Genomic DNA, 22,541 nt, shown 5'->3' on the forward strand with positions numbered 1-22,541 from the left:
CCTGAGACCCCTGTTTTGCTGCTCTGGGCTTAAATTTAATCCCTGCTGAGTGGCTGCCAGCCCATTGGGGAGGGGATGGCTATTTGGCACAGCTTTGCCATCTTTCACAGGGATGGTAGCTGAGGAAAGGAAGGGTTAAACCCAATGACTGAAATGAGTGCCAACATTGCTCTTGGTGCTGCTTCTTCAGCCTGCCAGAGTGAAGGTTTATTTTACTAACAGCCCTCTAACTTCACTCTCCCTTCCTTGTGTCTCCCTGTGCTTATGGTATTTCAGCTCCTCTACTTAGTTTAGCATCACTTAAGAAATAGGTGAGCAGTTTGGGTGGTCACAGGAGCAGCTGGCAGCTATATGAGCTTTTTTTGGGGGGGGGGCAGGGGGAAACAAACTTTCAGTTTCTTTAGCTTGGGTTTTTCATGGCTCTCATGAAAAGTCCCCTGTGCCCTGCAGGCTGCGGAGAAGGGAACAGGCGTTGCACACAAACGGGAGGTGGATGCTGCTGCCCTGCTGCGCCGGGGCTGTGAGGCAGCTCTGTGCTTCAACGCTGCAGCTCTGAAATTCCTCAAAGGACCCACTGTGCCACTGTGCAAAGCCTGCATCTCGCTTACGGCCATGGGGATGGTGGAGGAGAGGCATGCCCAAAGCTGCCAGCGGTCCCTTTCTAACCAGGTGTTCAGAGATGTTCAGGGTCTGTTGGGTTTTATTTCAAGGAGCAGAGGTGAAAAGACACAGCAGCCCACCGTGGCTGGATTATAAAATGGATCTGGAAAGGCCCCTATTTGCAAGTGTCTGAATGATTGCTGGCAGATGCTTTCCCACACCAACCTTTTAAATGCTTCATGAAAGATGCTCTGCTGTGAACCTGGCTGCTTTCATCAATGCTTTGCTTCCTAGCAATAAAGGTTTTCCTCTAACAGGTGATGGAAATTTCTGTGGCTGAACCATAAGCTGTGTTCACCTTATTTTCTGAACACCAAGGAACTCTTCCTTCCCTCTCTGTAGCAGTTTGTGCATGGCTGAAGAACATGAACATGTTGCTATTCAGTCCCTGGCCTCCTTCAGGTTTGGTTATGAGGTGAGCACAATGACAACATGGGTGTTTGCTGATGTAGTTATGCATTAAACCTGGTTTCTCTGGCTAAGTTTCCTGGAGCAGTAATGTACATCAGCGGCTAGGTCCTGGGAGGGTTTTCTCTTATTCTTGCTCAAAGAATACCCCCAAACAGGAACACTCAAGAGTATTATCTACTGGTGTGGAGAAAAAACCTAGTCCTACAAATTTATTATATCCTTAGATTTTTAATTACCTGAGCCAAGACCTCTGTCTTGCTAGGTTTTGGTAGCAAGCCCTAATGAGTTTAGCACCACGGTGTTGTTGTTTCCTCCTTTAAGATGTAAGGCCATTAACCTCATCTTTAGCATCTCTTAAGATTTTCTGGGGGCTATTGCTCTGGGCAGTCCTGAAAAGAATGAGTACTGAGCACACATCACTTCTTGTGTAAGCAGCAAACTTGTAACTTCACTCCTGAGAAAACACCAAGATCTTACTGAAAGGAGATATTTCACCTAGGTGCAATTTTTTCCTTGGGATGATGCTGTCTTTCAACCTTATGATCTATGAAGAGGTGCATTAATACATCCTACTAACTGTGCCATCTGCAAGACCACCTCCTCTCCTAGGGATGCCTGGACAAGCCTGGGTGACCTTTCCAGGACAGCTCTTTGAAGGTCTCTCTGTTAAGGCTGTGCTTGTATGAAGTAGGCTTTTCAGTAGAAAACAAGTAGGGTTGCAGGGGCTGGGAGAAAAGGTACCCCAGTAGATAAGAGGTCAGCTCCCCTGAGGAACTGCCATCCCTCTGCAGCACGTTGGAGGTGAGGATCTGCTTTAGCTAATTGGTCTCCTGCCTCTATCTTGGGGGTGTCACCCTTATTCAAAGCTTGTGGCCAACAGACCTCAGTGATTGAGGGCAGCTGGCATTTGATTGAGTTTGTAACCATCACCTAAAGGAGGGAGGCTAATTAATTGCCTTTGTGAAGTGGGAATTGCTCACATCAAAGAGCAACCCAAGAGTGTGGCTTCCCAAGCCTTGGAGCTTCCCAGAGTGGTGGCAGGGAGCTCCAGGACTACTCTTGTAAGTAGTCAGGAGTGCTGGAAACCTAAATGTGAGACCTGCATAGACCTGTGAGCTGCATTTTGGACCCAAATGAAATGATTCTGCTTGAGATGTGCCTTCTTCCATTGTGCATTGCTACAACCCTTGGGCAGAATGGTAAAGGACCTGCTGGAGTGGCCCTTAAAATGGGTTTTCAGTAGGTGGAAGAAATCTGGCAACATCTGAACTGAATTCTCCCTCCTGTGAGCTTGCAGTCTGAGGGATGCTGGCCTGTGGCGTTCATGAGGTCTGTGGGGTTTCCTTGCTTTGTTTTCAGGCTGTGTAAATTGACACTTTCTTTCTACTCCTGCAACTTGTCCATAGGGTTGGAAAGTATCTGCTGTAGAAGATGCCTGACTTCCATCTACAAAAATGAACTAAGCAGTGTCAAAATTGGGACTAACAGATCAAGTGAGATATTGGTGTAAGGTTTTATGGCTTTTTGTGATTTCAGGTTGGTAAGTACAAACCTCAGGAGCTGAATTCTTGCTGTAATCAAGTGAGTCTAGGAGGAGGACTGGGTGGAGGAGCTGAACAAAACTAAATCTGGAGTAGTATCTAGGCTGCTACCAAGTCCTGTCTCTGTGGCTACGAGGACTGGTTTACAGGATACCCAAAGGAGAGATTTCTTTGCAGACTAAGCTCTTGTCCAGTTAGATGAGGCCAACATCTTCTCTGGTAGTTATAAATGTACCTTTAACAGAATGATGGTGTTCTCTTAAAATAACTGAAAACTCTTAAAATCAATAAAAATCCCTGTTGTGGGATTTTTATACATCCTGCTTAATGGGTTCAGACTGGAACTATTTCTTGATCTCTTGCTGCCCTGTTTTCAACAGCCTCTGGAAACCCTGTGGGCCATTGCATTTAGATGCCAGTATAATTTGGTAAGGATTTGTCCTTTTTAATGATTTCTTGCCCACCTTGCTTTTTAAAGCTGCTCTAATTCCATATCGCCCTAATTGTGATATGCAAATTTTAAAAGGAAAATCCCAGCCAATGTATTTTAAGATTCTTATGGGCAAGCAACACCCTGCTTAATGTGATAAATTTGGACAGCTTTTCTCACTAAGGAAAATAAAAATCCTTCCAAATCAAGAAAATTATGTAAGCAAATCCGATGAGTGTGCTCTAAAATTAAACCTGCCTCACAAGCTCTGGGACCTTCAGTGTGAAACCAATGAAGACTATTTTGGGGAGACTGTAAAGACTTGCCCGGGGGATGTCCAGTGGTGTCCTGAAATTCTCTCCCTCCATTGATCAACTCGCTCATTTGATATGACCAAATGTGTAGGAACATAAAACTATCAGGGACCAGCTCTCCAAAATCCTAAATGATGCACAATAGGCATTTAGCCCAGAAACTTTACAGAATCACTGGATAACTTGTCCCCTACCCTCATGCACCTCCTGCAGCATCCTACTCAAAGGCATGACTGTAGCACAGTTATAGCTTGGTGTGGCTTGGCTGTGGTGGAGCAAAGTGTATATCATTGTCTGTGGCCAAAGGTGTCTGGTGTGAGCTTCCTAAGCCTGGAGTTTGTAAGCTGTGTTATGTTCACTCTGCAAATAATTATTCTAGGATGAAGGTGGCAAACTGAGTTACAAGGGCTTTTACTTGTCTTGCCATAAACCCCTGTCCTCCTCGCTCCATGTGCACTGTGACGATCCTTCTTGCCTTACTGCTGTGTCTTCATCCTCCCTCTTGTTTTATTACCTAAACTCTTCTCCACTTTGCGGTCACATAAAGCATGTTTTTCTGTGGTACATGGCCAAAGCTGCTTTGGAGACCTCTGTTCCCATGCTGTGAGCTGTGTTTGGAAAGGGTCAGCATTATCCTCCAGGGATTTGAGTGTCTCCATGAGGTTTTGCCATGGGGACTCTAGTGTCAAACTCCCTTCCAGTTTGGGGTGGGAGAAGGGAAGACCCTCATCTCTGCATGCAGTTGCTAGTGCAGTATCTCCAGCCACAGTGGGATTTAATTGACCTCCTTCTTAGCATTTGTGCTGAGGTGGCTTTGGGCTGTTGATAGGCTGGGGTGATCTTAGGGGGTTCATGGCACTTCTGGCTGAAGCCAGATATAAACACCTGGAAAGTCTTAGCAGGGAGCACCTCTCACATTAATAACTCTTAGTTCTCATTATGCCCAATAGATCTGTCAACTCAGCTGTACAAGGTATTTCCATCTGGGGAAGAACCTCCCCTAATTTTGTTTTACTCTTAGTTGCAGACCTATGACAGGTTTCTAGCAAACATACAAAGCATTTGTTAGCATTGCTATCCTTTCCCTTTGCCTGAGTCATTCTCTTTCTTTCTTGGCCCTTGGTCCTCCTGAGCTCTTGTAGCCAGGAGACACTAAAATCACAAATGTGCAAAATACAAGACGGATAAACATCTTAATCTCATGGATACTTCAATCTAAATGTTTTCTGAGGCCCTCCTTCAAGAAGGATTAGCTGGTAACAGCGTCTGAAAGGTCGTAGCCTTGCTTTGACTTGCTCTCCTGCTCGAGATGCTGAATGTGCGTGAAAGCTTCAGCAAAAGGCCTGAGATGCCATCACTGTTCTCTAAGCTCCAGGGAGCATCTGTGTGTCCTCTTGGGCTTTGGACATTCATCTTGGAGCTCTGCCTGCCTGTGTTAGCCATTGTGATAGCGTTGCCTAGAGCGCCCAAATGTGACTTGTATCAACTGGCATTTTGGCTGCACTAAGTGTAAGATTTTTCCAGTGTAGGTTTATATCTGTTTTTTTTTCTCAAGTGTGTGCATATTACTGTTATGATTTATTTTCAGGCTGTAACTTTGGTTTTATCACTTGAAATGCTTTGGAAACTTGGAGGGCTTTTTTAATTAGTTGCAAGACCTCTAACTTGGAGGAAAATTCCAGTGTGAAGAATGCTTTTGATTCACAAAGAAATTATGTTACAGAGCTCCAGTAGAAAGGTTTCCTCTCATCTTTGTTATTTGGGCCTAACTGTCCTCCCTGAAGCTGCCATTTGCTTTGATAAAGTTGACTTTGCTTCTTAACAGCTCCAGGATAGATCAGAGTTTGTTATTGAAATGTCAAGACTATCAACACGGATATCCTTCAGCAGAAAGACGGCCATGGGAAACTAGTCTTGAGTACTTAAACTCTTTGGCAAAGGGTGGAAGAAATGAATTGATATAAGGTTATACAAATAGTGGTTTGATAAGTAATAGCAATAGTTGTGTGCTAGGATGGGTTATTCTTGCTCCCTTCTGTCCTGAGACCTGTTAGTCAGCCTATAACAACAAAAAAAAGTGAATGGCTCCTGGTTGTTCCTTTGCTATAAAATAAAATCAGGGAAAGATTTTATTTTCAGTATTGCTTATTGCTCCAGCTGCATATGCAAGTTATATGCTGTTGGGGCACTTTCAACCACTGCTATTTTGGGGCTGGAGAGGGGTAAACTAGAGGGATTCCTTTCTCCACCACCGAGAAAACAAATGTCACTCTGGGGAACGTGGTGGAAAGAAAGCTGGCAAGGCAAGTGAGATCCTGCCACTCTTGTTCCTGTGGTTCAGCCTGCAGAATTGCAAGTGTAACCCATGCTTGCAGGGTTTGAAGGAACTGAGGTGTGAGACTTGTGGGTTAGTGTCCCTTGGGGATGCAGGTTAGGGGATGCTGGATGCCTCCGTAACCTCAGGGAGGGCTGGAGGGAGCCGGGGAGGTCGGTGGAAGGCTTGGCAGAAGGCACATGCTCTTGCAGGTATGAGAAACCAAGGCTGGGGGTGGGACAGTTTTCTTGACATGGGGCCAACTGGAAAGTCTCAAGCGCAGATGAAGAAAGGGGAAGGGGAATGTGATACTGTCTACTAGGGAAGGACGTAAAACCCGAGAGCAGGACGTAGCCAAGTTTTGTTGCAGTGCTATAGGATTTCAGCTGCTGCTTCAGCAATGCAGTGATTTGCTTAAAGCGCTGGGAATTTTACTTCAAGCTTGTAGAAGAGGCCAAAGAGATATCTCATCTTGGCTTATGTATCTGTTTAAACTTAAAACTTCCTTGAATCTCCTAATTATTTCCCTTTAACTTGCATTCATACCCCTCCTTTCATATATGCTTTGCCACAGGATTCAAGGGAAAACATAACCCTAAATTGGAGTGCAAGAGGTGTAGAGTTGTTGGTTCAGCCAGCTTTTAACTTCATTTGCCCTGACTTTTGTCTTCTGCATGTTACTTAGCGTTGAGCGGACAGCTCTGGTCCTGCTTCTTGCGTATGGTGAGAAAACCTGCTGGTTATTCATAGGCAAGTTGTTTCTTTTCTTGGAAAGATAGGCCTGTACCCTTGCTCCAGTATCACTGTTATAGTTTTTGAGATTTCACTGTATAGCTGAGCACCTTTGTGACACTTGGAAATTAAGTTAGATCCGAGTGGTTTTTTTTTAGCCTATTGGCTCTGATTCTGATAGGTTCCACGTAGTTGTGCCCTGTATCATCCTGGGAATGATGACTTAGTCTCCAGATCCACTGAAAGAGGTGGGATGTGGGAATTGTAAAGCAAGCCCACGTGCATTTTGAAGACAGATGAAAACTTCATTTCAGGCTGGAGCTGCTCTGGTTGTGAGTAGCTCTAATGAGCATCTGTTGATGGAGTAGTCCAGGGAGGGGGTTCTCAGTGTTCTTTATTACTCATCATGTTAGGATATGAAGGGCTAAACTGAAAAGGAAGATACAGGTTGTTCATGAAGACTTACAGCAAAGCTTACAGAATATATGCCCAATTTTTTTTAAACTTTTCCTGTTTGTAGTATTTCCATGTCAGACAAATTCCACCTGCACTAAAGCATTGTCACAAGTAGATTTATTATCTGATTGTTTATAATGCCACAGGATTTCCCGGATGCATATACCCCCTCCACTATAGGCTGGAGTCCCTGGAATTTGCTCATCTCTTGTAGCGCTGAACAGTTTCTGGCAAATGCATGTGAAAACTGAGCATAACTACTGAAGTGCATCTGCAAGTGAATCCAGAAGCAGTGTGATTTTAATGCCAGCAGCTAAAGCACCTGGAGATACCTTTTAATGCACAATTACTGCTAATGTAAGGCTTCACAGTTTAACTTGGGAAACTTCAGAGGTGAGCTGTGTGAGTAACCTAAATAATCTCCTTTGTGCATGCACACTGCAATGGAATTTTGTTTCATGATTGCATGCAAGTTTTGTTCTGCAAAATCCTTGCCTCTTTCAGTGAATGGGTAATTACTACATATTTTTCTCTACTGTTCTCATTAACGGTGTGGCCCCAAGGCTTATTTAGAACACATTATCCAGGTTCTGTACTTGATGGAAAACATGTTTGGTTCCTCATGGGTGTGTTTAAGATTCTGTCAGACACAGAGCTCAGAGAAAGCTATCAAGAGTCCACTTATCTACAGTATCCCTTCTGATGCTGAAAGTCAGCTTTCTTTTCATTACTTCTGAGTACTTAAAATTATTATAGGTCATCCCATGTTTAGTTATCATCACTAGGGAAACCCAAAGACTCAGTACCTGGAAAATGAGACATGCTAATGGCTTGTGAACAACTGTAAAAGCTGCTTGACTGAATTTGCCTTCTATTGTGGCCCTGCTAGAATGGATTTTAATTCTTCAACATGATACTCATAAGATCATAGTTGGCTCTTCCTGTGGTCCTCTGCCTCCTTTCCATCTAGTTGTCCTGAGGGAATGAAGACAAGATGGGAATTTGGATAAGAATATTTATCTCATGCAGTGGTCCTTTGCAGAATGTGGTCGCATAACCTTTTTAGATAGAATTGATTTCCTAATGTGTATGCATAATTATGCTGATGTTTCCTGGCCCTTGAGTGGCTGAATTGCAAGTCATTTGTATATAACAATTCTGTTCTTTTCACTACTTCCACTTCTTGTTCTCAAAGGAGTTCACAAGGAATAATTTAGATACAAAACTTTCAAATCTCTTCTTTGTCTGTTTCACCTATGGACTCTAAAGCAATTCTGAATTCTAGAGGAGTTTAGGGATATAGATCATAGTTATTTCAAATGACACGTCAGCTAAATGCCTTTTGAATCTGGGAAAAACTGATCATCCAGCCCTGGACTGGGAGTTGGATCATGTATTTTCAGACAATTTACACAATTTATTGACCACACAATTTATTCTGTGAGACAGAGTATCAACCTGGGTCATTCTTGTAGAGTTGAGTGCAGAAAGTGCACTGGTTGGGTTTTTGTTCTTCCCTTTTGGTTTCTCCCAAATGTGTAGATTAATGGGTTGTCTCTCAGTTGGAGCATCTGACCTTGCTATAGTTTCTCAGTCAGCTGAAACCATATGCCATTCATTGTAACTTGATAATCTTTCTAAAGGAAAAAAATTCAAATTCTGCACTGTAGACTTGTTGATGAGAGTGGACCCAATTATATTTCTGGGGTCTACGGAGTAAAACTATTAAGACAAAGGGAAATGGGAAGTATTTTCCTTTTTCTTCAAGTTCTTTGGGGCTGTTTGCTGCATTAGATGGCTGCCATCTTCCCCTTCAGTCCTCGTAAATGGCCATTATATGACATATTGAAGTGGCATACTCAGTGTTGCACCATGGCATTTTTATATATCTCTTAATGCTGTTCAGTAGTTGGAGATAAGGTATCATGTAGTATGCACGCACAGAGCTCATAGCTTACCTCCAAGGTATTTTTGGGTAACCAATGATTTAAGGACTGTCTGCTCTGCTTGTTTTGCCAGCTCTTGGTGTGTGGTTTAGAAAACGGGAACTTGCACAAATTGGTTGATGGGGTCTTGGATGATGTTTGCATGCGGGGATAACTAAGCCTGTGGATCCTCTTCCCATGAGACAATTTTTCCTCAAGATGCTTTCTAGCATGTTTTCTTGCACTTTTTACTTAGAATTGAAAATGTTTCTCCCTTTAGATGTCTGCAGGCGCTGGGAAAGTGGTGTAGGGATTGGCATAGGAATAACATTGTGTAGCTCTGCATTTGCTGGGACTTCCTTGTCAAGCATGAGCAACTTGAAAATCAAATGGCTTCCTCACCTGGTTTGCTACTTCTGAGGTTGTATTTTACAGGCAGTGGTTGTAACTTGAGGCCTGCTCTGAGCTTCTTGGAGTCGAGGTAAAACAGTCCCAGCTTCACGAAGCATATGTCTCATGGAGCTGGGGAACCGTTCTCTGCTAAATGAATATGGATACAACCGTGGCATCCCACAATGCTGCATCTTTATGTCCAGTCTTAAACTGAAGCTTTATCCCCCCCCCAGAGTAACTTGAAAACTGTCAAAACGTGAAGAACAGCTTTCACATTTGGTAAGGATTAGGCTGGTGAGGTGCAGTGTGACATAATGTCTTTGCCCTCTGTAATCTTTTACCCCTTTCAACATCCAGGCACACAAGAGCCGATTCAATTCTTAATCTTGGTGTAACGAAACCACCTCGTGGTTTCTGTATTTCGGTTGATCTAAATTGGGATGGTAGGATTTCTTGAATCCAACAGCTTTAGGCTATTTTAGGTGGTGAAAATCTGCCATTGGCACTATGGGAGGCATTTATAAGTAACAAGCTAATTATGTAAAATGCACACTGTCCACTTAAGATCTTCTTAAAGTTTCGTAATCTAATCAGAATTTGCTATGTATAACACTTGGCTTGTTGTCCTCCCTCCTGCCTTTTTAATGCAACTTAGTTGGATGGATGATCAATACAGGAAGGAAATGCTTTCCTTAATACTGGTTGGTTGAGTGTGCCCCACATACCTTTTTAATACAATGCATAAAGGATTTTTTTAGTTACTGAGCACTAAATGCATTGCTTTGAAAACAGATGATATGCAGTCCCGTCTGCTAAGCAGCACTTGGAATAAAGCACTGGGTCTCCCTGGGCTACAGAACTTTTGGTGAATATGACTCTTAGTTCATATGAACACTATACAGTATCATAAAAATGTATATGCTGAAGTCACCAAATATTCTGAGGGTATTCACCTGAAGCGTTGGCACAGGTAGGTCTGGCTGAAGTCCTTGCTGATATTCTGTAGTCCAGTCACCTTCAAAAGGTAAGTGAGGGTCCTGCCAGCAGCACATGTCTGTTAAACATCTTGGCTATTGGTATCAATTTGTTCATCACCTGTGATTAGCCACTGTTACAGCATCTGCTTCCCTTCCACAAAACTGTGCATGGGTTCAATCCTTTGAGGAAGGGTCAGACTGTTCCTATAATGGTGTGGGACCTGGGCCTTTCTTGATGGTGGAGAACGGACATTGGGAGATTGATGGCAGATGTTCACATTGTTTGTTCTTTCCCTCTTCCTCTTGCTGGGATAAATTGTGGTGTGAAGGGGTGGTGTTTTGGGGTGCTGGGGGAGATCAAGGGAAAGACAGCAATGTTGTCCAATGGATGGCAGTGACGGAAGGACCATGCAGTGCCCTTGCACCTAGAGCAGAAGACAGTAAGGTTTGTGATGTTGGTTGGGTTAATGGGAGCCTGTTCTAGGATATATCAGTGAGAACGTCATCTCCTGCACTGGTGGCTTACCCTTATCTGATGAGTTTGAAACCTTGGCCAGAGCTCGTTTGCTTAGCTGGAGATCTGACCATTGAAGTTGCATTTTGAGGCTTGTAAAACCTCCTTCGGAGGTTTCCTTCGGAAAGACATTCATGAGACACCTTTTGTCATGGGATGACCTTTATGCAAGAGCCTTTGAGTATCCACCTGTTAAGTTTTGTAAGGAACCAGCCTCTATGTTCACAGTTCATTCTGTTGCAGCTTGGAACGAGGATAAACTTGTACCATCCCATCACCATAATCTCTCTCATGCATCCTGCTCTCTCCAGTGCCCAGAAAGTTTGTTTTTTCACCTGTTTAGTTTTTAAACCTGCCACGAGGATAATATGACATTAGAGTGGAAAAGCTATCGCTGTTGTGCAGAGGAGGAATTGCAGAGCTGTAAACTGCTCCCAAAATAGATCAGATGATGTGTCAAACCGCCCAACCATCTAAATACTCCACGAGCTGACCTCCGTGCGATATAAAATAGGGGCTGGGTAAAATGTTTTGAGGGGAGGGGGAGGTGAAAACCCCCTTCTGCCTAAATCTGCACGCTTGTTTCTAGAAGTTGTCATTTGTCCAGAAGTTGATTAGGAGCCAGTCTCTTCTTCCAGCTGGGACCTCCAGGTCCTGAATATAAAAGCTAGGGCTGGGGAAGGAGGAGGAAGCTCATTCTCCAGTTGTCTTCCTGTCCCAACAAACTCGAGGAGCTCTTTGCATTCACTGTTCTTCCCTGAAAGGTTCAATTGCAACCCCCCCAGCTTCTGAGATTTATGTTGTCTGGAGAGTAACCTTTATTTTCTCTTTAGCTGCTGTGCTGCTTGTGTGTGTGCACATAGGGATATCTCCAGGAAGCGAGGGAAGCTGCTGCGTTGGCTACAAGGAGTTTCTTCCCTGGCTGCCAATCTCTGTGGTCTGGGCAAGGGCAGCTATGTAACTGCAGCATCTGCCGAGAACAGACCGGGCAGTGTTTGGGAGGGACAGCACGATTTATCCGACAGACGGGATGGGGAGCAGGAAAGCAAGAGGCCAAGTCCTGCTGTATGATGCGTGCTGCGGAGCTGTTAAATTTGGGAGATAAAGGCTTAACAAAAGAGCTGGCTGAGGTGTTAGGGAGACAAATAGGCGATTCATTACAAAGTCAGATGCGTTCCCTGGCAGGGACGGGTGGGAGAGACTGACACTAACACATGGCTGGCTGTGCTGTCGCTGGAGCAGCGCGAGGCATGCCCATGTCCCAGCGCGCTGAGGGCTGCCGTGGGTGGGAGGCTTGCTGGGGACGTGGCAGGATTGCTGCCGGGACCGTGGAGGTGGGGTTGCCGAAAGTGAGTGCGGTAGCAATAGCCTCTCCGAGGAAAGAGCAGGGTGCTCTGGCTGTATGAATCCGTGAAACTGGTGTTGCAAAGTGTGAGTGTGTGGTGTGTGCTTGACGTGTCTGGGTCGGTTCTTGCTGTCATCTAAAGGGTTGGAGAGTGCAGGTGGGTTAAATGCTGCAGCTGAAGCAAGGTCCTGCAGTGCATCGTACAGGCGCCTGTCTCAGTGCTGAGAACGTAACTGCCATACGGGGTCAAACCAAAGGTTTCTTGAGCTGGGCATGGACATCTGGGGAAGCCAAGGAGAAGTGGGACAAGTGATGTGTCTCTTGGTGCGTCCTGCTTGCTCCTGGCAGTCAGTGGTTTAGAGGCTTCCTAAGCCAGAGGCTGCATTCAAGCCCTTAGTTTTCATCACTCACCTGGGTGAACCTCCCTTTCCCGAATTTGTCTAATTCCTTTTAGATTCTATTCATATTTTTGGGCTTCACAACGTCGGGTGGCAGTGAGCCTTGCAGTTTAATGATGCACTGTTTGGAAGAAAGGCTCCGTTCTCAGTGTCTAGCACTTATTTTTTAATGCTGCTCCTGGTCTGAGTGAGCAGGTTTGGTCCTTGCATCACCCTGAGGAAAGTGCTCCCTGTGGAGACCCCAGCCTTGGGCAGATCTGCAGGGCTTGGTTAGCCTTGATGTCCGTAGCTTGAGCTGCAGAAAACCAGAAGGACAGACAGGAGGTGTTTTGGGAACTAGGAGTGCCCTTACCCCATGTGTGATGCTTTCTGATGCCTTCTTTGTAAACCTGCTGAAATAAATATAAAGCAGCAGCAGTGCAAAAAGCACAACAAACAGACAACTATGGGGTTTTTGGTCCTCTTTGTTTAGATTTCAAATGCTAAATATCCTTTGCTATGTGCAACTCTCCCCAGAGAAGGGAAGCTACTGAGAAAGACTGAGGTTGGATTTCCTTTGCTTGGAATGGAAAACCAAAACTATTGCTGCAGGTTTATATCACAGAGGACTTTCTGGCTTTTAGGAATTTGGGCTTTATGGTAGGAGCAGATGTAACAGTTTGCATGTGGCTCAACTCCCTTTCAAGAAAATTGTGCCATTGAGCACCTGGCCTGTTTCCTTTGGTCTGCTGTCTTTAAAATCTGGTATAAATTCTTTTGCTGCATTCCCTTGTGTGATCCATTACATCTGGTCTTCTCCTGGTCCTCAACCCCACCAGAAACAATTCAAAAGCAAGGTGGGGGGGTGGTGGTTATGTATATTTGCTTAAGTGTGATCAAGAAATGTCCCTTGTTTTCTACATCATGGAGAGCTCTTAGGCCCAATTCTAGATTAAAATGAACTACTCTAATCCCATGTCAGGGATGGAGCCGAGTTGTTTTTTTACTGCAGCAGGGATCTGAGATCCTGGGATGGCAGGATTTTCATCAGTGTAAAAAACCAAACAAGTCCCCCCCAAAAAAAAACCACCCAGCCCACAAAAACCCCCAAACAAATGAAAAAAACAAACCCCACAACAATCAGACCCCTACTGTATGGTAGTTTTGACTTCCTGCTACAAGGAGGTATTACTATAGAGCATAGATATGCTGTGCATGTGCACCTTTCACCAATTTATCAGAAAATATTCTGAAAACCTCTCTTTCCTCCCTCCACACAATAGGGAGCTAAACAGGTTAAAGTAAGCCTTTTTTTCTCTGAGCTTATTTCTTCATCGTCTTCCATCGCATTGCTCCCCACTTACTGCTTCCCTGCACTAAAACTTACAGCTATGTGTTGCCTATGGTCTAGTGGGACCCACGCCAAAAGAAATGATGTTAAGTGGAAAAAAAAAATTAAATAAAAATAAGCAATGGCTGGGATAAGGAGCAGCAGTGGATCACAGGGCGGGGGTCCGGGAGCTGTCCAGCCAGGGAGGGGGGTGCCAGCAGGGGGTAATTCTTGGCACAGGCTGCCAAGAGCAAAGCTAATGCCGTCTTAAATCAGGAGCAAAAGCCTCTGTTGCTGCCTGGCCCGTGCATTCCACTGGCACCGCGGTTCACCGGTCGGTTTTAAGTTGGGTTGAAAATCCTCCGTAAATCTTGCTGATTGCTGTTTCATTCTTGAGAGGATGAAGGGGAGAGGAAACAACCTTCCCCTCCTCTTCTCCCCCTCCTTGCCTCTTTCTCCACCTCTGCTCACTTATGGACAAAATGGGTTGTTCCAGTGGAATTAGGTTGCAGGCAGCTCTTGGGGTCAAGCTACCTGGGACCTCCCAGCTAAGGGCAGCTAATAGTCATTGAGTTGTAAAAACTGAACACCCCCTCCTCAAAAACCCAGCAGTGTTTTCTGAAGGTGGTTTGGTGCTGGGAACTGTTCAGCACAAGCCATGGGAATTGCAAGGGAGTATTGCAAAAGCTTGTAGAGCTGATCCTGATATTTGCCCTCTCCTTGTATCGTTTCCATGCTGGTGAATCTTAATGCTGCAACTCTGAAATACTTGCCTAAAATAAAAATGTCTTTTTCTCTGGGCTGGAAACTTCCTGAATAAGGTTTGTTGTGAGGAGAGGTAGTTCAGCCTTGTGGTTCAGGCACACCACCAAGGGCTGAAAGACCCAGGTTTGATTCCTTCCTCTGCTATGGGGTTTCTCTGTGATTGCTTATGCCCTCCTCACTGGGGGAAGGGAGGCAGAAGGGAAGGCAATGCTTCCTTACTTCAATGGAGTGCTATTAGCTGTAATTCATAACCCATGCAGGTCTTCTGCCTTGCATGGGTGGGGAATGCTGCAGCAGCTTCAAGTATTTGCTTGTGGTGCTTCTGGTTGCCACAGTGCAAAAATAGCTGTTCCTCATGGCACCTTGGTCCCATAGGTCCTATGCAGGAATGCACCATAATGAGAACATCTCCAGCCCTCCACATCTGAACTGAGTCACGTATTCCCTGCTCATTCACTGAAGTATTTTTCCTTTGGTTGCTAAATTTTGCCCTCATATACTATGTGCCAAACTCTTTTTTTGGTAAGTTGTACAGGAGAAATTGAGGGCATGTTTTGGCAGGAAATTGCATGGAACCTTATTTATACATGAGGCAACCATCCATGCCTTGCCCCATTCACAGAAAAATTCCTTCTGAACTGATGTGACAACTCCTTTGTAAGGGTGTTGGGGTCCAGCTCTCTTCTCAGTGCAGGACAGCTGGCCTGGGGAGCGTTTCACTTGGAGCGCTGTGTTCAGCAGCCTGGGAGAAGGCTCCTCTAACTTCTGTATGAGCTTTAGCTAAGGCTAAAATGGGAAACTCGGATGTAAATTATCTGTGGTAACACCTGGGCCTGAAAAGAGCTTCATGATTTGTGATCAGAGTGGCTGCTGTGAATGTTAGAAGCATTCAGGAGAGTGGTGTTGGAAAGGGAAGAGCTGGGTATTTGCACCAGCAAATTCTTTTTTCCAGAAGCAGCTGTTATTTCTCTTCTTGCTGGATGCTAGAAGTCACTCTTGAATAGGACCTGAGAGCCTGGCAGGTATGTGCAGCAGGATCCTTACATGCCCACTCCTCCATCCTCTTGTCCAAGATGCTCAGAGGAGAAGAGAGCCCAGGGGAAACCACTGTGTAAATCTATCCAGGCAGAGGAGTGATTGAAGAAAATTTGAATGACTGAAGCCTATAAGAATCTACAGCTTTTTGTCTCCTAAAAAAAGGAAAGAAAATCTATTTGAGTGTACTTCATCAGAAGCCTGATGGAGACTGATTCCTTCCCTGGTAAGTAGGATCTGTTGGGTTGGAAATTCCCCTATGCTGTAGCTTTTCTGCTCTCTATCCTCTTAATTCCCACCACTTGGAAGAAGAACCAAGGACCTGAAGGCATTTCCCTCTGTGAAACACATGCTGTCCATTGGAGCACGAGGATAGGGTATGGCTGCTTTCCGCCTGCATGCAGTGAGGTTGCAAGGCCCTGTTGCCCATACCATATGTTGGTGGAAGTGTATAACATTGTAGTGGTCTCTGTGGTGGGGGCTTTTACTTGTTTCTTTGCAAGTAGAAGCTGCAACTGAGATTTGGGCACTATTGACTAATGAGGAAGACCACGTTTGAGGGGTTGCCACCTAAAGAAAAGGTCTGGGTTGTGTGTACCATGCTATGGAGAGGAAGATAAGGATCAAAATAGCCATTGGGACATACTTGTGATGAGAATAGTGGTATTTGTTACTTGAGTTTCCAAATGTTTTTTTGCTTTCTTTAATGGTCTTCAACAGCAAGACATGGTTGTTTATGAAGAATGACATGGAGAGCAAAAAGGAGAGGTGAGCGCAAAGCAGAGAATTGATTGGGAATGACCTTGAAGGAAAAGAACTAGCGTGTGCATAAGGGGCAGTGGTCTGTGGATGATGACAAGGAGAGGAAGCCTTGTGAAGTGCCAGGATAGATAGAGTTCTAACAAAGCTGTTTTTGATTTCTGGGTGGAGTGTAAGCTGTTTAGCTCCGGCCTGTAAAGCCCTGGATGGTCTACACTTTCTCAGGCTGGGAGAAACACTTTTCCTCCTGTTACCTTCTTTGACCCCCACAATGTCACAGTACCATGCCAGAGGAGATTGGTGGAAAAATTACACCGAGGAAGGGTTGAGGTAGAAGTGAATAATGTAGCAATCTTCAGGAAGAGACTTAACGCTTGCTGAGATGGCAGGATATTGTGAAAGCCAAGAAATCCTTGCTGAGGTTTGGAGAATACCTTGCATTATTTTTTTGTAAGGACTTAAGGGGATATGGGATTTTTTTGCATGTGTATACATTAGCCAAAGTAGGAAACCTTTGGCTTTGTAGCTCAGAGAATGGCAGAGCACTTTGAAACTAGCATGTGTGGTTTTGGATTTTGTGGTCTAAGCAAGGCAGCAGTAGACATGAATGCCTGAATGCTAGGGTGAACAATGTGTCTTGGAGCAAAAACACTTAGTTCTAACTTCGAGGGGTAGAAAGAAAACAGAGAACTAATTATTTAGTAGCAAAGAGGAGAAAGCTTTCTCTGATCCCAATGATTTGGGGGTACACCAATGCTTCTGGCAGCTCTGGGAAGAGCAGAACTGAGGTTGGTGAGCGCTCTTCAGATGGTTTCCTCCAAAGGATATTGAATTAATGTGAGCGCAATGGTGGCACTTGTACCTGTGAACAATTAAAACCAAACAACACAGTGCAGAATGAGAGAGTTGATTCTTCAATGGCCAACTCTTGCTCCAAATATCAAGTCTTCATCCCTCACCATGGAAACTCAGTTTTCTTGACTTCTGGCTTCATATACTTCAAATAGCAATTAGCCTTTGTGGGATGGGGGGACCATAGTAAATCAATGTAGGAAAGCTTCACAGTGTGGGAGGGTGATGGTGGGAGAGAGAAGGCAACTGAAGGTTGTTGGATGCAAAAAATAATGGTATAAGCCTGGTGTCCAGCATAACTCAGTCTGATTCCTTGAGTCGTGGAGTCATTAATTTAGGTAGTGCAGCGAAGAAGGTTGGTGTTCAAGTTGTCAACTTTTCAGAAACTTTTTTAATTATTAAAGGAAAGGAGAGAAGTGGTGAAAAGAGAAGAAAGGGTTGGAAGAGTAGCAATACTGCAGGAAAGACATTCATGTAAAAAGTGAAAATAAGATCAATTTAGTTGTTGTACAGATGTACAAAAGATAAATCTCCTGACAGAGAAGGAAGCCCTGGGGTAGGAATGCAATATTTCAGCAGGCCTGTCATTCCAGGCGGGTATAGCAGAGGTGTTTCCTTGCAGGAAAGCAGTTCACCTTGGCTTGAGTCTCTGGTGGCACTTGCAAAGGAAACTCTTGAGTGTGTCAAAACCAAGAGTGCACTCACAGGTCTATGTAGGTGCCTTACTTTTGTCTCGTCCCCCTCAAATTCTCATCAGGAAAATCCCCAGTTAAACAAGGGAAAATACAGGGATACTGATGAAAGAGTGAGCTGATGAGGCAATAGAGACTCTTGACTTCTGAGATGAGCTGAAAGCAGGACCCATCTTGAATTTATTTTCTGGAAGGGCAATAATTCCATGGTGCTACAGATAAAACTTGGCTATGCAGCTGTTGGTGTGAGTTGTGCTGTGGCAGGGTCTGTTTGGGATCTCTCCCAAGCCTGGGTGATTGGAGTCTGAACTCCAGGAGAGCAAAGCAATTAGCAATGTTTGACATGAAGTTCACAACCAAGGCAGCTGAATGCCACCAGTAGTGTGTGCAAACCAGATAGGTCTTGCTATTTACAGGTGGTGGTGATAAACCTTCTGGTTTCCTGGCTCCAAACTAGTGACAGACTGAACTGGAAGGTTAATAGTGCAGATGATGTTGCAAAGGTTCCTCTCAGCTGGGTGGGTATGACACTGAGCAACTGGGTCCTTCCTGAGGTCTGGACAGTGCAAATGTGCCACTCAGAGCAGAAGTCTGGCAAGGTGCACAGAAGTTTAGGTCAAAGTCTGAGGCAGAAACAGTCTCTTGACTTTGCAGATTCATATTGCTCTCATAGAGGCCAGAGTTAATTTCCAGAGAGTTAAAGCTTTCTGGGTTGTGTGCAATGCACTGTTTGGTCTCCCTCCAGGTTCTTAGTGGACAAACATACCTTCATGTCATGCTCAGCCCCCTCAATCCAAAATGATACAATTACACAGAGTGCTGGCTGGCAGTTTAATCGCAACAGTTGTGGATCGGGTGTGTATAAAATAAAAAATACCCTCCCTTTTCCCCCATCCCGAAAAATTTCCTTGGAAGGAACAGCTTGATCTTTGTGAGGAGCTGAGAAAGCATCCGACTGACACCGTTGCCTTACGGGACCTCAGTCAGCCTAGGTTGCATAAAAGGGCTTTATAGGATTATAAAGGTTCCATGCAGCGGCAGCTCCAAGGCAGCATTTCAGGTGGGGGCACTGGCTCTCCCTGGCTCTGCCTGTGCTTGTTTATTATTGATGCCACACTCTGAAAAGTGCCACCTCACCCTTCTTCCCAGGGCTGCTGGAATGTGTGTGCAGAGCTAAGGTTGCTGCATCGCTGTGTGTCCCCTCCCGCTGAAACGGGCACACATCCAGCGCTGGGGAGGGAAAAAACATATGTGTGCCTGCACGTGTGCTGCTTTCGCTCATGGAGGTCTTCACCTGGAAAAGCATCATTGCTTGTTGGCTAGGAAAACCCCCTTTCCCTTAACTTTACTCCTTGTCTTATTCTGGAGATGCTTTCCTAATTCACTCGCTTTGCTCTGATTCAGGCCAGCTTGAAAGCCAGTGAAATTAGTCCGAGCAATAAGCCAGGCAGTGATGGATATGTCTGTTCAGTGTGTGCATTGCATGACTTGTTTTTCACCAGTTTGGATTTTCATGTCTCTTTCTCTAATGGGTGAGGACAGGGTGGAGCTGGGTCAGGAAACAGGAGGTGGAAAAAGGTCTTCTGCCTTCCCTGTAAGAATATCGTGTTGGTGTCTTGTCTTTGGGTTGTTTTCTCAGGAAGGGGTGCAGTGGCCGTCTGCATGCTAGCCCAGCTTTCTCAGCTCACATGGCTGTCACATATCAGAGCTCGTGAACTTCTACCTAAGCCTTTTGTACAGAGCCATGAAAATGGACATTGCTGACAACTGGTCTGTTTAATGCTTCAATTTTCTACTGTTTCCCAGGACTTTCTATCCACTAATTCTAAGTGGCTGCTGGAAGCCTGTCCTGGCTTTGTGCAGCACCATGAATCCTGTTTTCTACCTTCTCCCTATCCCTGGCTCTTTATTGTCTTTTTATTTAGGTGACTCTTATTGGGACCCGCTTTGGGGATCCATGCAGTTGGGCTGTGTTATCAGCAACTGCACTTTGAAGTATCTCAAAGCCAGGCACCTAAGGGGAGGGTGGGGAAGGGGTTCAGAATCACCAATTGCTCTGCAGAAATCTTGGCCGTAGGATCAGTTCCTGTATCCCTCCTCACTGCAGTAGCCATCTGCTACATGATACTTGGAGCTTATGTTTTCCAGAACATTTAGCTGAACAGTACCTGCTCAGTCAGAAAGGTAAACGGGGAGGGGGAGCTGTAGAAAATGCTTTTACGCCTCCCTCTCTCCTTCGCCAGCTGAGGATGTCTCTTGCGCCAACTGTGAAAGCTTGCTGGAATGAACATTCAGAGCAGAAGTATTGATGAAGGCCAGGAATGAATGTCCTGGAGATTTTCTTTCCTCCTGTGAAGCTCAGACCAAGCCACCTTTCTCATGAATGAGCTTGCTCAGAGCTTCAGTTAACGAGGCACCAGGGAGGGCTGGGTGATGCCCTGTCTCCTTGGGGAGCAGTCAAGCCTAAGTCCACACTCTGTCCCAGTCCAGACAGAGCAAAAATGTAAAGGTTCACATTTGTCAGTGCTTCAGATGGAGCTTGCTATTTGGCCTTTTGGATGTTTTTATCACTTTGGGGGAGCAGAATTTGGGGGGAGAACTTTTTTATATTTGCACTGGTTACACTAGCTTTCCATGTTTCCCACAAATCTGTCTGACTTCATTTTTACTATTGCAGTTTTTTCTTGAAATCCTAATACTTTTGAAGGTAACTGAAGGAGAACATTTCCCTGCCCATATCTGTTCCCCTAAAAAAAACCCCAAAAAAACAAAACAAAAAACCAACAACAAAGAAACCCCCAACCAAACCCAGCAATTTTTTCTCACCTCGTTAATTCATCAGTAATGACTGGATCTGTATGGGACGTTGCTGGCTGTGGCTTAGGTCCGGATTTTGTGCCCCTTGTGCAAGGAGGTTTGGGAGTTAAAGCATCCTAGCTGCTTGTCCTCTGGGACTGTGCTCCTGGCACAATGCATCCCACTGATTAGAGAGAAATCCTCATTTAAAAAAACCCAAACCAACAACAAACCACTGCTCCTGTAGGACAGGTGGGCTTTTAAAGGGTTTCCAGGACCCATCTGTGTTCAGCAAAGAGGGTGAGCGTGTGCTCCCCTCCTGTGCCCACCACCCCATTTACCCCGGTGGTCGTGCACGGATGGGGATGTCTGAGCCTGTGACCCATCCCCATCCTTGCCTGTGCAGAATTGCAATATTGCAGCATGTTTTCAATTCTGGCTTTAAGCAATTCTTCCTTTTTGGCTGGGGAAATGTGTCTTCAGGTCCCTCGAAACCCTACATAGTGATTCCCATTGACTGCGTGGACTGGCACCTGGCCGGAAAAGGGCAGAGCCAGGAGAGTGGGGTGCGGGCAGCCCAGCCAACAAACCACTCATGAGCCCAGCAGATGTTCCTGCAGCCTCTCTGCTCCCCAGGGCCGATGCCAGCCTGGTCCTCTTCCAGCAGCTTGTCACTTGACACCGGGAACAGTACTCTGGCTTCTTTTGTTGCACATTGTACGAGTCAAGGACCTTGTGCTTGGAGAAGGCAATGGGACACGTATTTATTTCTTCAGGTCATTTTTTAGGTTTTGAGCTTGTTCTCCCTTGTAAAAGCTTTTGGCAGTGTTGCCTGAAAAGTGTATCCTGCTCTCAAGCCTCAGGCTGTGGCTTGCTAGTTTTTATGTAAGCATTTATTCTGCTGAGTGCAGGGTGGCTGTATGTGCTTTCTCAGTGTCTCTTGGTCTGGTGGGACGAATCACCCTCTGTCCCATCCCAAGCTGGTTCTGGCTCTGCTTGATGTGCTAAAATGATTCTTTTCGTTTATGCATAGGAAAGTGACTGTAGTGCTCTTGTATTTTTGCTAGTTGCCTAAGTTCATGCAGTTAGGTACCTTCAATTATTTCTTCCCTATTTCAGTTTTCAACATGGTCCTGTGGTGGAGATTGCCAAGGTCTTATGTCCAAGCAAGCTCTGTGAGAGCTGGTAGAGAACATAAATCCAAATATTGCTTGTTACCTTTCTCTTCTTGCTCCCTCCTTGCACACATACTGCAGAGAGCCTTGCTGTAAAATCACTCTTGCCCAGGCATCAGCAAATCCACGTGTGCTCAGCCAGGGAGAGCCTGATCCCACCACAGCCCCCATTTCTACCATGGGCTGTGTTTCTCTGTCCTCACCACTGTGCCCCTCTGTTCCTCTGCAGGCTGACGGGGAACGAACCCCTGACCATCCTCCCTCTGACCTCAGAAATGGAGGAAGCTGCCGTCAAAGCCCACTACAAAGTCTGTGACCGCCTGAAGCTGGAGAAGAAGCAGCGCAGGATGTGCCGGCGGGACCCCGGCGTGGCTGAGACCCTGATGGAGGCGATCAGCATGAGTGCGCTGGAGTGCCAGTACCAGTTTCGCTTTGAGCGCTGGAACTGCACCCTTGAGGGTCGTTACCGGGCCAGCTTACTAAAGAGAGGTGAGCGGAGTGGGGGGGTCTTGGTCAGGGGTGCTGGCACCCCCTGCACCCATTGGCTTCCCTGGTATTTTGCAGCGTGGTCACCCTGGTGCATCCTTTGCTAGCAGTGGGTCACCACCTCCCCAGAGGTCCAAAAAGAGCTCGTAGAAGGTAAAGACAAAGCCAGGCTCAGCTCCATTCATGAAACTGCACAGCAGGCAAAGGATGTGCTGTATGGCAGTAATTTATGGGCTTGTACTAGTGAAGCAACCCCTGTCCA

General features: G+C 45.5%; 1 protein-coding gene across 1 annotated transcript in view; it reads left to right on the plus strand.

Annotated features, from left to right (window-relative positions):
• Window positions 1–22,541, plus strand: part of WNT9A (Wnt family member 9A) — a 61,611-nt gene that overhangs the window by 15,266 nt on the left and 23,804 nt on the right. Inside the window, exon 2 of the mRNA XM_072854877.1 lies at window positions 22,023–22,282. Within this exon, the coding sequence (XP_072710978.1) occupies window positions 22,023–22,282 (260 nt within the window). The remainder of the gene's footprint in view (window positions 1–22,022; window positions 22,283–22,541) is intronic.

The sequence above is a fragment of the Ciconia boyciana genome, chromosome 2, assembly GCF_034638445.1.
Source record: "Ciconia boyciana chromosome 2, ASM3463844v1, whole genome shotgun sequence".
Lineage (NCBI taxonomy): Eukaryota > Metazoa > Chordata > Aves > Ciconiiformes > Ciconiidae > Ciconia > Ciconia boyciana.